This window comes from Cherax quadricarinatus, chromosome 44 (assembly GCF_038502225.1).
Source record: "Cherax quadricarinatus isolate ZL_2023a chromosome 44, ASM3850222v1, whole genome shotgun sequence".
In the NCBI taxonomy this organism is placed as follows: domain Eukaryota; kingdom Metazoa; phylum Arthropoda; class Malacostraca; order Decapoda; family Parastacidae; genus Cherax; species Cherax quadricarinatus.
The window spans coordinates 2,619,403-2,632,611 of NC_091335.1; the positions used below are offsets into that span (position 1 = coordinate 2,619,403).

General features: G+C 35.6%; 1 protein-coding gene across 8 annotated transcripts in view; it reads left to right on the plus strand.

Moving 5' to 3' along the window:
- LOC128697585 (uncharacterized) overlaps positions 1-9,943 on the plus strand; it is a 103,753-nt gene extending 93,810 nt beyond the window's left edge. For 6 of the 8 annotated variants that reach the window (XM_053789408.1, XM_053789409.1, XM_053789416.1 and 3 more), the window contains 4 exons: positions 2,314-2,428; positions 3,460-3,576; positions 4,075-4,680; positions 8,048-9,943. In XM_053789408.1, the coding sequence (XP_053645383.1) occupies positions 2,314-2,428; positions 3,460-3,576; positions 4,075-4,680; positions 8,048-8,158 (949 nt within the window). In that variant the 3' untranslated portion in view covers positions 8,159-9,943. The remainder of the gene's footprint in view (positions 1-2,313; positions 2,429-3,459; positions 3,577-4,074; positions 4,681-8,047) is intronic. The other 2 variants (XM_053789412.1, XM_053789417.1) reach the window with 1 other exon arrangement.
- The last annotated feature ends 3,266 nt before the right edge of the window (positions 9,944-13,209 follow it).

The window sequence follows — 13,209 nt, forward strand, 5'->3', positions numbered from 1 at the left end:
GAGGGATATGTTGTGTATCTTTATACGTATATGCTTCTGAACTGTTGTATTCTGAGCACCTCTGCAAAAGCAGTGATAATGTGTGAGTGTGGTGAAAGTGTTGAATGATGATGAAAGTATTTTCTTTTGGGGGATTTTCTTTCTTTTTTGGGTCACCCTGCCTCGGTGGGAGACGGCCGACTTGTTGAAAAAAAAAAAAGAAAAAAAAACATGTATGTGTAGTGTGACCTAAGTGTAAGTAGAAGTAGCAAGACATACCTGAAATCTTGCATGTTTATGAGACAGAAAAATGGACACCAGCAATCCTACCATCATGTAAAACAATTACAGGCTTCCGTTTTACACTCACTTGGCAGGACGGTAGTACCTCCCTGGGCGGTTGCTGTCTACCAACCTACTACCTAGGAAATTGATTTATACCTTGATATATATATTTTTGTGAATTAACTCTGAAGGATGGGTGGTGATGTTGCAGTTCAGAGGATCATTCAAACTGTGATGTTCAAATACTTTGAAACCTCAAAGTGTAGTGGATACTTGTCAGTGAAATAAGGGAGCCTCCCACAATACCAACACTGTGTAAGAAGAGACTGTATATTTCAATCTTTGTCTGAGATCTTCAGAAGTATAGGAAAACATAAAGTCTTGGTTTATATGGTGAGCAGATCTACAGATGACATGTACATGTTGAGGGTGAGTGGGAGATACTAAAATTAGTCAGTCAGTGGGTAGAGTATATGGACACCAAATAGATTAACTTCCATGAACATAATATTGTCTGAGCATGTAATTATGAGATGCTCTTTGTATATGTTTTGCATCCCCCCTTCCCCCATAGCTGAAGGTGGATAAGGAGACTAGATTCTGAAAACACAGTACGTATTCTGTTAACCCTTTTCAGGGTGGGGTCCATTGTACTATGTCTTTGAAGCCCGGGTCTGTGCCGTTGTTCTGCATGATGAGCTCAGCTCACTCATATAAGCTGTGTGCTGTAAATTTGTGCCTAGATATGAGAGAATGGGTCTGTGCAGAAAGTGTGCACCATATAAAAAAAATATTTCAACACGTAGTGCATGAGAAAAAAACTGTGACTATTTTTGGTTTAAAAAAAAAAGAAATCCTACAGCATGCACTGAGTAATGAAGAAAAAACTGCATTTTTGGTTTAAAACAGAGACTTTGTGGTGTAATTTTTGTCAGGTTTTTATTATTGTATTCTTGGCTTCTTGGTCTCATTTGATAGAATGAAAGATATAGAAATAGGGTGATTTTGATTGTTGTCAGGACTAAAAGTAACTCGAAATTGAGCCCAAAGTAGTGGAAATGTTTGAATTTTGCTGATATTCCAGAGTACAGTGGATCCCCGGTTATCGCACGCTTCTGTTATTGGCCAGCTCGGTGATCTGGCGCCCGGTTATCGGCTGTTAATTCGGTGATTGGCTGTTTGGGATGCGTCCATCTGCTGGTTGGGGCCGCTTGCGCGTCAGTTTGGTTGTGTCTCTAGGTGGCTGAGGAAGCTTCTGCTCATACATCCAAACATTTCGCTTATTTCCCATTGTAGTTTGTGTTATTTTTGCAGTGCAACTGTGAAATAAGTAACCATGGCTCCAAAGAAAGTTCCTGTGGTAAAGAAAGTGAGAAGCACCATGGAATTTAAGTGTGAAGTGTAGCAGGCATGCAGGGAGTGTAGCAGGCATGCAAGGAGTGTAGCTGGCTTATAGGAAGTGTAGCAGGCATACAGGAAGTGTAGCAGGCATGCAGGGAGTGTAGCAGGCATGCAGGGAGTGTAGCAGGCATACAAGAAGTGTAGCAGGCATACAGGAAGTGTAGCACGCATGCAGGGAGTGTAGCAGGCATACAGGGAGTGTAGCAGGCATACAAGAAGTGTAGAAGGCATGCCAAAATGAGCAGTTTCTTGTACTCAATTGTTAGAATGGAAGGAATACTAGTAAAAAGCAATGAATCTGGTCAACTGGGACAATGAAATTGGCCTAAAATAGGACTCAAAGTGGCTGAAATCACCGATGCATAAATATTGCTGTTCCCTCTAACTTTGCGAGTGTAATTCCATAAGTTCCCATCAGATTTCATACTTGTGGTTTTGTTACCTTCAGAAAAAAGATTCTCTATCATTTCACAGGAATTTTTTTTTTTTTTTTTTTTTTTTTTTTTTTTTTTTTTTTCAGATTCTCCGACCCTGAGAGCAAGTTTCAGATCAGGGGTTCAGACCCTGAAAAGGTTAACAGTTACATATATTATTACACAGGTATATGATATTTCTTATTGATATAATTAAGCATGGTTTATGTTTTAGGAATGATGTGCCTACCAACCCATTTGGCCTTGACTTCTCCAAACCTCCTCCAATATCTATACAACCCCAAGAAAAAGTCTCGACAAAGTCAACAGGATCGCTCCTTAAAAGACTGGTATGTTGTGAGTTATAGATGTATACACATTTCATGCCAGAATGCTTTTTGTTCACATACTGGCCATCTCCTGTTAAGGTTGAGTGACTCAGAAATGGAGATACATTAACCATTATTCATTCAGTTCTTGTTTTGCCAGAAGTTTGTAGATGTTGTCATTCAAAATACCTACCAAACATCAGCATCACCACTCCTTCATAGTTTATTCACTATACTTTCCATCTCCAGGACTCAAATCTGACTAAGAGGTTTTCCCTGAATTCCTTCATAAATGCTACCTTGCTCAGATTCCAACAGCACTTCAAACCCTAAAATTAATTTGTCTCCATTCAATATCCTCTAGCACACACATGCTTGCTGAATGCTGAAGCCACTGCACTTAAAACCACCTCTTACTCTTCTGCCACACCTTGGGATAATCCCTACCCTGCCTTCCTTCCACCCAGGATTTTTTTGTAAGTAAGGAAAAATATGGAATGTAGATGAGCAAGATTTTGGTTGCTGGTATCCAGTTGTACCACATACCCTTCACCAAACCTATAAGTAAATCTCTGGTGGAGTCAGGTCAGGCAAACTTAACAGAAATGCTTTACATTTTTATTTTGCAGTTTGGAGGGGCATTTGAACTGTAGTATCAGCTTGCCTCTGGCAAGACAGTGATAGAGTGAATGATGGTTAGTGTTCCTTCTTTTTTGGGTGACCCTACCTCAGTGGGAGATGACTTGTATGGTAAAAAAAAAAATTAAAGTTAGTGTGATACAGAGTTATATGAAAATAGTGTTAGGGAATACTGTATTCAAGTATTGTAAAACATGCTAAGGACTGTGCATGAGAATTTGTTGAGTAACTTGGTCTAGCATCAAAAAATTTAAGAAGTGTATAGTTCATCTTATCTCACATCACAGAGGATTAAAATGCTTCACTTAATTCCTTTCAGTTGTTATATTTACTTTCTATGCTGCACTATGCTGCTTGTACGTAAATGTTATTTTGAATTTGATTCTAGAAGCATTTTATAATTCTTTTCCCAGGCTGAGAATACCGTGAAGGATGACGATGATGCAAACTTAGCCACAGAGGTCGTTACTCTTCTCTTGAAATCTCTCAAAGAATACCATGAGAAAAAGAAATCTGTAAACACTGTGCATGTAAGTATGAATATAATTGTTCAGGGTATTTATGTTTTCCATTACAGTGTACAAGTTTCTGTATACTCATAGTTATAATGATATATTTCCTGTCATAATTTGAAAGTTGGCATTGTCATTGGCTGTTACAAACTGGCCTATGGCTTCTGTTTGCATCTTAGTTTGTGTTGGTAGTACCAACAAAGTAGTTTAAGTGATCTATTCCTTATAGAATTTTGACCAAGCAAATACATTTAACATATTAATTTACTGAAAGTAATTCACTCTTAAGATATAGTAGAGGAATGGCTGGTAGAGGTTCCACATTCATAAAATTTGTAGTTTATATGTTGCTTGTTTTTCTCCAAGTAAATTACTGTATACAGGAAAATTTTCATTCTTTTTGTATATATCAGAATCAGTAATAGCATTTTTATTTTGTGCATTTCTGTTTACTTTGTGTACTATCTACTGTGCATGCAGTGTGCATATTGTTTAAAAATATTAACTTTTCCACAGCTGATTTCCGAGGCTCAGATTAAATTCAACATTGTAATGGAGCTTGAGAAAGCAGCGCAGCTAGGAAGAGCAAACTCTAATAAGGGCCAAGAAAAGAGTGAACCTGAACAAGCTCAAACTAATACAACAAACAACAATGCACAGAAGGAGCCAACACAGAGTTTGACAGTACAAAACTTTGACCCCATAGGACAAAGTTACACTACACCACCACCGAACTACAAACCTCCATCAGAGACTTACAAAGCTCCATCACAGAATTACAAATCATCACAAAATTTCAACTCTTCACAACAGGAGTTTAACCCTGCAGCACAGAATTACAATGCGACACCGAATTTTAGCTCTACAACACAGAGCTATAGCCCTGCTGGACCAAATTATAATTCTGCAGGACAAAATTATAGTTCTCCAGGACAAAATTACAACTCCCCTGGACAAAATTATAATTCTCCTGTTCAAAATTATAATCCTGTAGTACACAGTTATAGTACTCCAGCACAGAATTACAATCCTGCTGTACAGAATTACAGCCCTGCTGGACCTGGTTTCAATCCTGCATTACACAGTTTCAACCCTGTAGCTGGTTTCTATAGCTTCCCACAGGTGAGTTGATTTATTGTATTTTTTGTTTTTCCCATGATTTACAGGTCTTTTGTGTAGATGTTAAGTAGCTGACTATTTGTCCTTCATTGCTTATGGAAGTGCTAGTCTGGGAGAAGGAAATTATTTTTTTCCTTATGCTAGTTATTCTTTTACTCACAGGCTTTTTCAACCTATTTATCAAAGAACACATGAGCCAGTAAAAAGATGCTTTGTGAATTTAACCAGGGAATGTATGAGGGTATAGTGGTACCAACACTTATATGGGTATGAAGTATGGGTTATAAATGCTGGGGCAAGGGGGAGGCTGGCGGTAGTGGAGATGTCATGTATGAGGGCAATGTGTGATGTAAATATTATGCAGAGAATTCATAGTGTGAAAATTAGGAGGACATGTGGAGTTAACAGAAGTATTATTCAGAGGGCTGAGGAGGGGTTGTTTAGGTGGTTTGGCCATTTAGAGAGGATGGGACACAATAGGATGACTTGGAGGGTGTATAAATCTGCAGTGGAGGGGAGGAGGTGTAGGGGTCATCCTAGGAAAGGTTGGATGGAGGGGGTAAAAGAGGTTTTGTGTGCAAGGGGCCTGGACATACAGCAGGCATGTGCGAGCATGTTAGATAGGATTGAATGGAGACAAATGGTTTTTGGGACCTGACAAGCTATTGGAGTGTGAGCAGGGTAATATTTTTTGAAGGGATTCAGGGAAACTGGTTAGCCAGACTCAAATCCTGGAAATGGGAAGTACAATGCCTGTACTTTACAGGAGGGGTTTGGGATATTTTCTTTTTGGAGCGACATTTGAACTGTCATATCTATGCACCTCTGCAAAGACAGTGATTATGTATGAATGATGGTGAAAATATTTCTTTCTTTTTTAGGTCACCCTGCCTCAGTGGGAGATGGCCAGTGTGCTGAAAAAAAAATTATAATTTTATATTCTTCTCTATTTTTTGTTTGTTTAATTTTAACTTCTCTAGTGTAACTAAACAAAAAAAATTAACATTCCTGCTGTCTCTTATCACTGAGGTTAGTGACAACAAAAGAAAAAAAGGAATCATGTTTACCATCATTTATTCAGTTGCTGTTTTGCCAAAGTGTGCTGGTATCATGTTCACATGACCTTTGAACTATGATGTCAGCACATTTCTTTTTCTTTTTTTCTGTGTAAAATTGCTAAAAAGAAAAGGAGGGACATAAACAGTTTTTATGCATGAAATACAGTGCACTTTGGTTATTGCTTTTTGAAAAGTATTACAATTTAGGAAGTACAGTACTAGTGCAAAGACCATAGTTTGCACACCATTTTTGAACATAATTAAGCTGTTATGGAAGCCTTATAAATATACATATATTTTTTAAACATGCTAGTCATCTCCCACCAAGGCAAGGTGACCCAAATAAAAGAAGAAACATGCATTTTTCTTTATTTTACATAGAGAAATTTATACAGGAGAAGGAGTTACTAGCCCCCTTGTTCTTGTAATAAATGTATCTAGAAGTTAATATAATGGAACCCGTAAAAAATTGCCAATAAGTCCAAAAAAGTAACACTATTAGAAATGCAACAAATTTTATTATTTGTAGAGATGAAATTTAGTGCATAGAATATTAATTTTTATTGTGAAAGTGTTTCTTTTTTGAGTCACCTTCCTCAGTGGGTAAAAGTAATGCATAGTATCATGTAGACTTAATGTAGCGGAGTTAAAGACTATATAAAGCATTAATTGTGATGTACACTGTATATAGCATCCAGCAGGCTTTTATGAGCATGTAGATGGAATGAATGGAGATAATAATGTGCTGTTGGAGTGTGAGAAAGGTAATACTTTTGAAGGGAAGTGGGAAGGGCAGTGCCTGTACTCTGAAGGAGAGGTGGTATAGTTGCAGTCAGAGCTCCTCATTTACTTTGTTGTTTAATGCAAAAGGTTCAGAATATTGGTTGTAATTGTTTGATGGCATTGATAGGTGATGATATACAGGAGGAACAGGAGAGAGCCTAAACTACAACTCTTGTTAATGTCGGTGTTTATTTGTAGAGTAGATGAAGTACTGTAGTGTCAGTTATATTTATTTATTGGATAAAATAGTGACCTTTAAGTCTATAATATTTCAGAAATTTGTTGTGATCTATAATGCCAAAGGGCTTTTATTGGTCAATAAATATTGCAACTATGTTAGTTACTACAGAGTGCTGCATAGATGGTGTTTAGTAGTTTTATTATTGCAGCATTTGTGCCCCTTTGGGGTGTGAATTCATGCTGGCATAGTGTATGTATTTTATGCTTGGTTATATATGAGTATATTTGTTCAAATTTATTTTCAAAAATACTTCTGATGGTATTATATGGCAGCTTTGAAATTTATCTGTAATTTCTTATGTCAGAGGTATGATCATCTTTGTAAATTAAAAGTTGCTCTCTTTTGGGAATGTTTGGGAAGATTATACATTAAAGTGATTATTGAAGAGCATTGCATTAGCTGATGATAACACAGTACTTGTGAATCCTTCTTGTATTATAATGGTGGGTATTTCAGCTTGATTGCTTGCTACATTTTGGATTGATTTTAGTATTGAGTTTAGTCTGGATGTTTGGTTGGTGAGAAATACTAATAATTAATGTAGAGATCATTAAGAATGTTATTAATATTGGGTTTAGCCTCTTGGATTGCAGTCACTGTCTTGTTCTCAATAGAAAAGAAGCTGCATCATGGAATTTATTTGCTTTATTAGCAGAGAGTGAGCTTGTATCATTTTTGGAGAGATTTATTTGCTTCTAGTTTGATGTTTGGTTTAATCATAGAATTTAGAAATTTCACATTGCTTTATACTGCATATAGTGTTCCACTGAATTTATCATAGGTTGTATATAAGTTTAGAACTCATTATACTAGTAAGTGTTGCAGCATATTATTTTGGTAATTCTTGAGGAATGAGTCCTAGCTTGTAGCTTTTTCCATCATGTAAATTCTACAAATCTGATTATACTTTAAGTAAGTTATTTTTTGGTGTAATTTGCTTGGTTATTACAGTACAAAGTTTCTTTTAATAAGTTAATAGTTGCAGTACTTATTAAATTAAATCCTGCAAGTCTTAGATCAAAATTTACTCAGGGAAACTTGAGTATAAAATGCTTTTTTTTTTCTTTTGTACTTTCTCATCCAAAGTCCAAATGTGTGATAAAAAGGAGTCTGTACTTAACATTTTGCATGTTTATCATAAAGTAACTGCCTGCCTGCTGTGACTGAATGGTTTAGCTTAACAAAATTATACAAGTTTTCTTTCATTCAACAGCAACACATACTGTATATATGTATATGTGAATGTTTTACTCTGACACTTCATATAGTTTTTAATCCATGATTCCAGATTGGCTCTATCTTACCTTTGCAGGCCAGCGGACATTCACTATTCAGTGCCCCGCCACCCCCACCTCCACCTCCACCACCTGCTACATCATCATTTGGATACACTCAGTAGTTTGATGAGACTTGTATATAGGAATCTTTTAAGTACTACTTGTGCTGCTTTAGAGCGGTACATTGATTGTTTACACTTAAAAGTATGTCAGATATTTTCAGTGCTTCATGCCTGTACTCTGCAAACAAATATCAGCCAGATAATGATTTTATTGATAGTTGCTCATAAGTATGTGACTCTAAAAGTAAAATAATTTAATAAAATACATAAATGATACTGACCAGAGAAATGCGCATTTGAAAGGAATATAATAATTCATTTTATTCCTCTTTATATTCACTTTATTGTTATTCTTACAATAATTAGAAGAAATAGAACTACCCAGTTATTTATCAGGATTAACTTAAATTCAAGTGTGACATTAAAGTCTGTTGTATGTGATTGTTCCCAATCTTACATAAATAAAAAGTCATTTTAATGTAAAATTATAACATGGCATTCATGTACAGTTTGATCCTCAACCTTAATATTGCCCTTAAGATCAGCAATGTTGTCAGTACAAGAAAGTACAAGTTTATATGTCATATAACTTTCAGAATATAAATTTACTTAGTATGATAGAAAACCTCTGTTAACAGAGACCGGGTTTAGAGCTTAGTCTGATTATATTCTTATTATTGTTAACAGAGACAAAGAATCAGTATCAATATGTCATGTCACATGGTACCCTTAGCATTTATTTTCATGTTTATATTATCAACATTACTTAATGTTTTTTGGATCATTATTTTGCAGTATTTCATCAGAAAGTTTTGTGATATTTTGACAGTCATTTTAGTGAGCAGTGTGTGACCTAATTATCATCTTGTTCCAAGTCAGAAGCATCGCTCAAATCAATACTTACAGTCAGACTATCGTACTTTTTTTTTTTTTTTTTTTTTTTTAATTCTCGGTCAGGACTTCAAAAATGCTTATGATCCTCTTTCATTAATTTTTTCTGTAATCTTATACATTTCATCGTAGTTATCACTGATGTAAAGTTAAAAAATGAGTGTTAATGCATGTGTGTAATTGGGAATTGACTAAATAGAATGATCACTTAAGTGGTAAATAAGTGTATATAATTTTTAAAAATTGCTAGTTCTAAATTAGAGATGAAATCCTATCCTACACAGATCCTTTTATTTTCAAGAGGTTGTAAGACTGTGGTCATAGTGTCCACCATTTATGCCTCTTTATCACACTCCACAATTTAAAATATTGCTTTGAAAGATATGATTTCAATATGATAGAAGTTCAGTTGTTTATGGAAAAAAATTAATGAACCCTAGGAGACTGTCAACAATAATTTTGTTTTTGATAGAAGGATAAAAATACACAAATACTTCTCATGGAATGGAAGTTACAGAGGTTTCTTAGCTTACAGTTAAGTTGTTGTGAAGTTGGGATTATATCACTGAAATGTAACTTAATACACTGCTTCCCTTGTTATGGGGGATGCAATTAAGAATACTTAGATTTAACAGGAAACTAATATGCTAAGTAACAAATTACTTGTACTGTATTTAAAAATTAATTGATATCAATGACATTTTCATGTATTTCATAGAAAGATTGAGTAAATTATTGTGAAAGCCTTTCTGTTGTCTTAATTTGTTAAAACCACTTAATGTTCAAAGTTTTAATAATTATTCAAGAATATTAATCAGGAATGTCTTATTTCCATTGTAAAAGTATATTTTTACCTTAAATGTGTGTACAAAAACTGTTTTCATGTATGATACTGCAATGATTTTGATTTGATAGTCTGTAGTTTTGTGAAAGTAAATAAAATTCAGTCACTTATTGTTTTTTATTAACTCAGAATTATATATGTCAACAAGTGGACAGAAGCTAATTTATTAGTGAGTCATGATGGGAAGTGAGTTTTGAATTACCTGCCAATGTGTGAAAAAAGTTGGTTTTATATATCTTCCTTGACTTTGTACAAGGAATGCATTCTCTGAAAGGGTCACAGACAAATTTGGATAGCCAGTGTATGCATAATTTTAGTGATAAAATGTAATCAGTTTTCCTATATTAGATTAGTTAATATTTGCAAGAATATATGCAAGAGTATATCAATGGTAGTTTTTATTAAACTACTAGTTCCACAATATTTTTTTGTGTTTGAGTAAAATATTGAGGGTAGGGATTACATTTTCATGTTTATGCACAAAAGAAATGATTATCCAGTAAGATTTAAACAAAAAGGTTAAGGAAAGGACCAGTAAAAAATGTGAAATCAATACAATGGCACTGACACTGTATGATAACCTCTTGTCACAAAAACATGAAAAAGGATATTCTCCTCATTCAGCGACGTACTCATTTACCGATGACTCAGATTCACGACAGGCTCTCTGACCAGTATGAATACCTAAATAATATATATCAGAGATGATTTCCTTTATTCTGTCATAACGTTATAGCACTGCTATACTCATGATACATTTTCCTTCATATAGATATTGACATGATTACTTTCCACAGATTTCTAAACACTCATGCTACTTTTTTCCTTTTATCTTTTCTGTGATTCACCTCATCTTTTATAGGATAGACCCATCTGCTGACATATCCTCTCCAGAGTATTTAAATAAATTTACTTCCACAAGAAACAAACTTAATTAAGGGATTTCACATGTGGATTAGGCTACAACAATCAGACAAGTGGCTGGATCATGGAGTTCAGTGTATGGATAAAGTGCAAGATAAGGACCCTGCAGGTCTACTGGTCTTTCCAGTGATTCCAGTGACCTTTTTATATAAAATGAGTTGGTCACTGGAAGGACTAGTAGGTCTCCTGCAGTCCCCCTATCTTGTATTTCACCATACAGTGACCTTACTAACCCAGCTGTTCACCCGACTACACTTGTATAATTTTGTTTATTATGCATCCTTGTGTACTGACTGGAGAAGTCCATTCCATATATGAAAGTCTCAGTTGTCTGTAGTTGTGTCTATTCTCCACTTGTTCGCTTTGTGCTACTTATCTCCATCCAAATTCACTTTCTTTTACTCCTCCCAGTATGCATTTGTTCCTTAGAAATGTTTATTCAATACTCATTATTTTACTCTTTGCTATGGTCACTTTCAGCTTGCTGAACTGGCATTTCTCCTCAAGGAGGATTCCTTGATGATGGTGAGGGACATTTGATCCAAGGAATTGAACTTTTCCACCCTTTCCTTGGACTGAATATGATTGCCTCTCATTCGACAGGTACTTTATGACCACTATGGGTTTGGTGCTTTCACTTGAACTTAGTAATAACTGTACACATTTCCAAACCTCTGTACAAACTTTTGCAGCATTTTTTTCTGAATTTCTCATAAGCAAATTATCTACAAACAACAACTTACAACCCCAACTATAAACAAATTAAATATTCACTGACATTACATCCCTGTCTTGGGCTCATTTTTATTGGAAAAATTATTAACCGAATTATTAACAACTTTTTGCAATCAATTATGATTGAGGTATATTGAGGGTGACTTTTGTTTCCCCAAATTGATAAGATTTTGAGACCTTCCTGGGAAAATTCAATAATTTTCAACCTTCCAACAAACAAATACTATGGGAAATAGATGACCATCCTTACCTTGTTGTTCTAGTTACTACTACTCATGTCATGACCAACAAATGGAAATATCTGTCTGTTAGTATTGTCTACATTTCTGCAGAGCATAGTATATATAATATAAAACACATAAAGATACATATTATTTTTTCAGAGATTAATATTTATCAGGAAATCACTTTTACAACTCATTTTGCTGCCAGGAAATCTTGTAGTTTAGATGCCTATATGAGCATTTTAATAAATGTTCCACACTTTCTGGCTATGGAAATCAACAGTAAAAGAAGAAGCAGCTGTATAGCCCTTGTGGCTTAGCGCTTCTTTTTGATTATAATAATAATAACAGTAAAAGAAACCACAGAACGAATGGAGTTTGAACCAGTGTCGAGTGAGTCGTAAAATTCCAGGCCAGTGTAAAGAGAGAGTCGGCACTGATGTACTTTGTTTGCAAAACTCCTGTGTATATATATTTGAATCTATAACCAATAACAGTATAAGTTACCACTCAGTGATGCCTGCGAAGCCAATCAAAAGAGAATCTGTTTAAAGCAATCCCGTGGAAATCAATTTTGGGAATTGTCTACACAAAATTGAGGAGAGAGCACCTGAGCATGTCAATTGCTCTACCAGCCATTCCTTAATAATAGCTGACCAGGGTTTGAAAATTGAAGGAAATTGGATAAGGCATTCTGAATGAGAAAATTGTAGCTAACAGATGGATGGCTCTGGTATCATGTCATGCGTTATTGAAGGGTTTGCTCAACTCACTTTTAAAATTCTCTAAAATCCAAAGAAAAAGAATGAATTTCATGTTTTTGAAGATAGTCTAGTTCCATAAAAATTTCAATGACTCAAAATTTTAAAAAAGTATTTATTTTATTGACAAATTTTCCCACAAACAAGCTAAACTGAGTGTTTACTATTCTGACCTTTTAATGGCATAAGCCATTAAATACTGAAGCCATTCAGAAGAGCAGATGGGTCTATGAAAGATGAGGTGAATCATAGAATTGATGAGGGGAAAAGGGTGAGTGGTGCACTTAGGAGTCTGTGGAGACAAAGAACTTTGTCCTTGGAGGCAAAGAGGGGAATGTATGAGAGTATAGTTTTACCAACGCTCTTATATGGGTGTGAAGCATGGGTGATGAATGTTGCAGCGAGGAGAAGGCTGCAGGCAGTGGAGATGTCATGTCTGAGGGCAATGTGTGGTGTGAATATAATGCAGAGAATTCATAGTTTGGAAGTTAGGAGGAGGTGCGGGATTACCAAAACTGTTGTCCAGAGGGCTGAGGAAGGGTTGTTGAGGTGGTTCGGACATGTAGAGAGAATGGAGCGAAACAGAGTGACTTCAAGAGTGTATCAGTCTGTAGTGGAAGGAAGGTAGGGTAGGGGTCAGCCTAGGAAAGGTTGGAGGGAAGGGGTAAAGGAGGTTTTGTGTGCGAGGGACTTGGACTTCCAGCAGGCATGCGTGAGCATGTTTGATAGGAG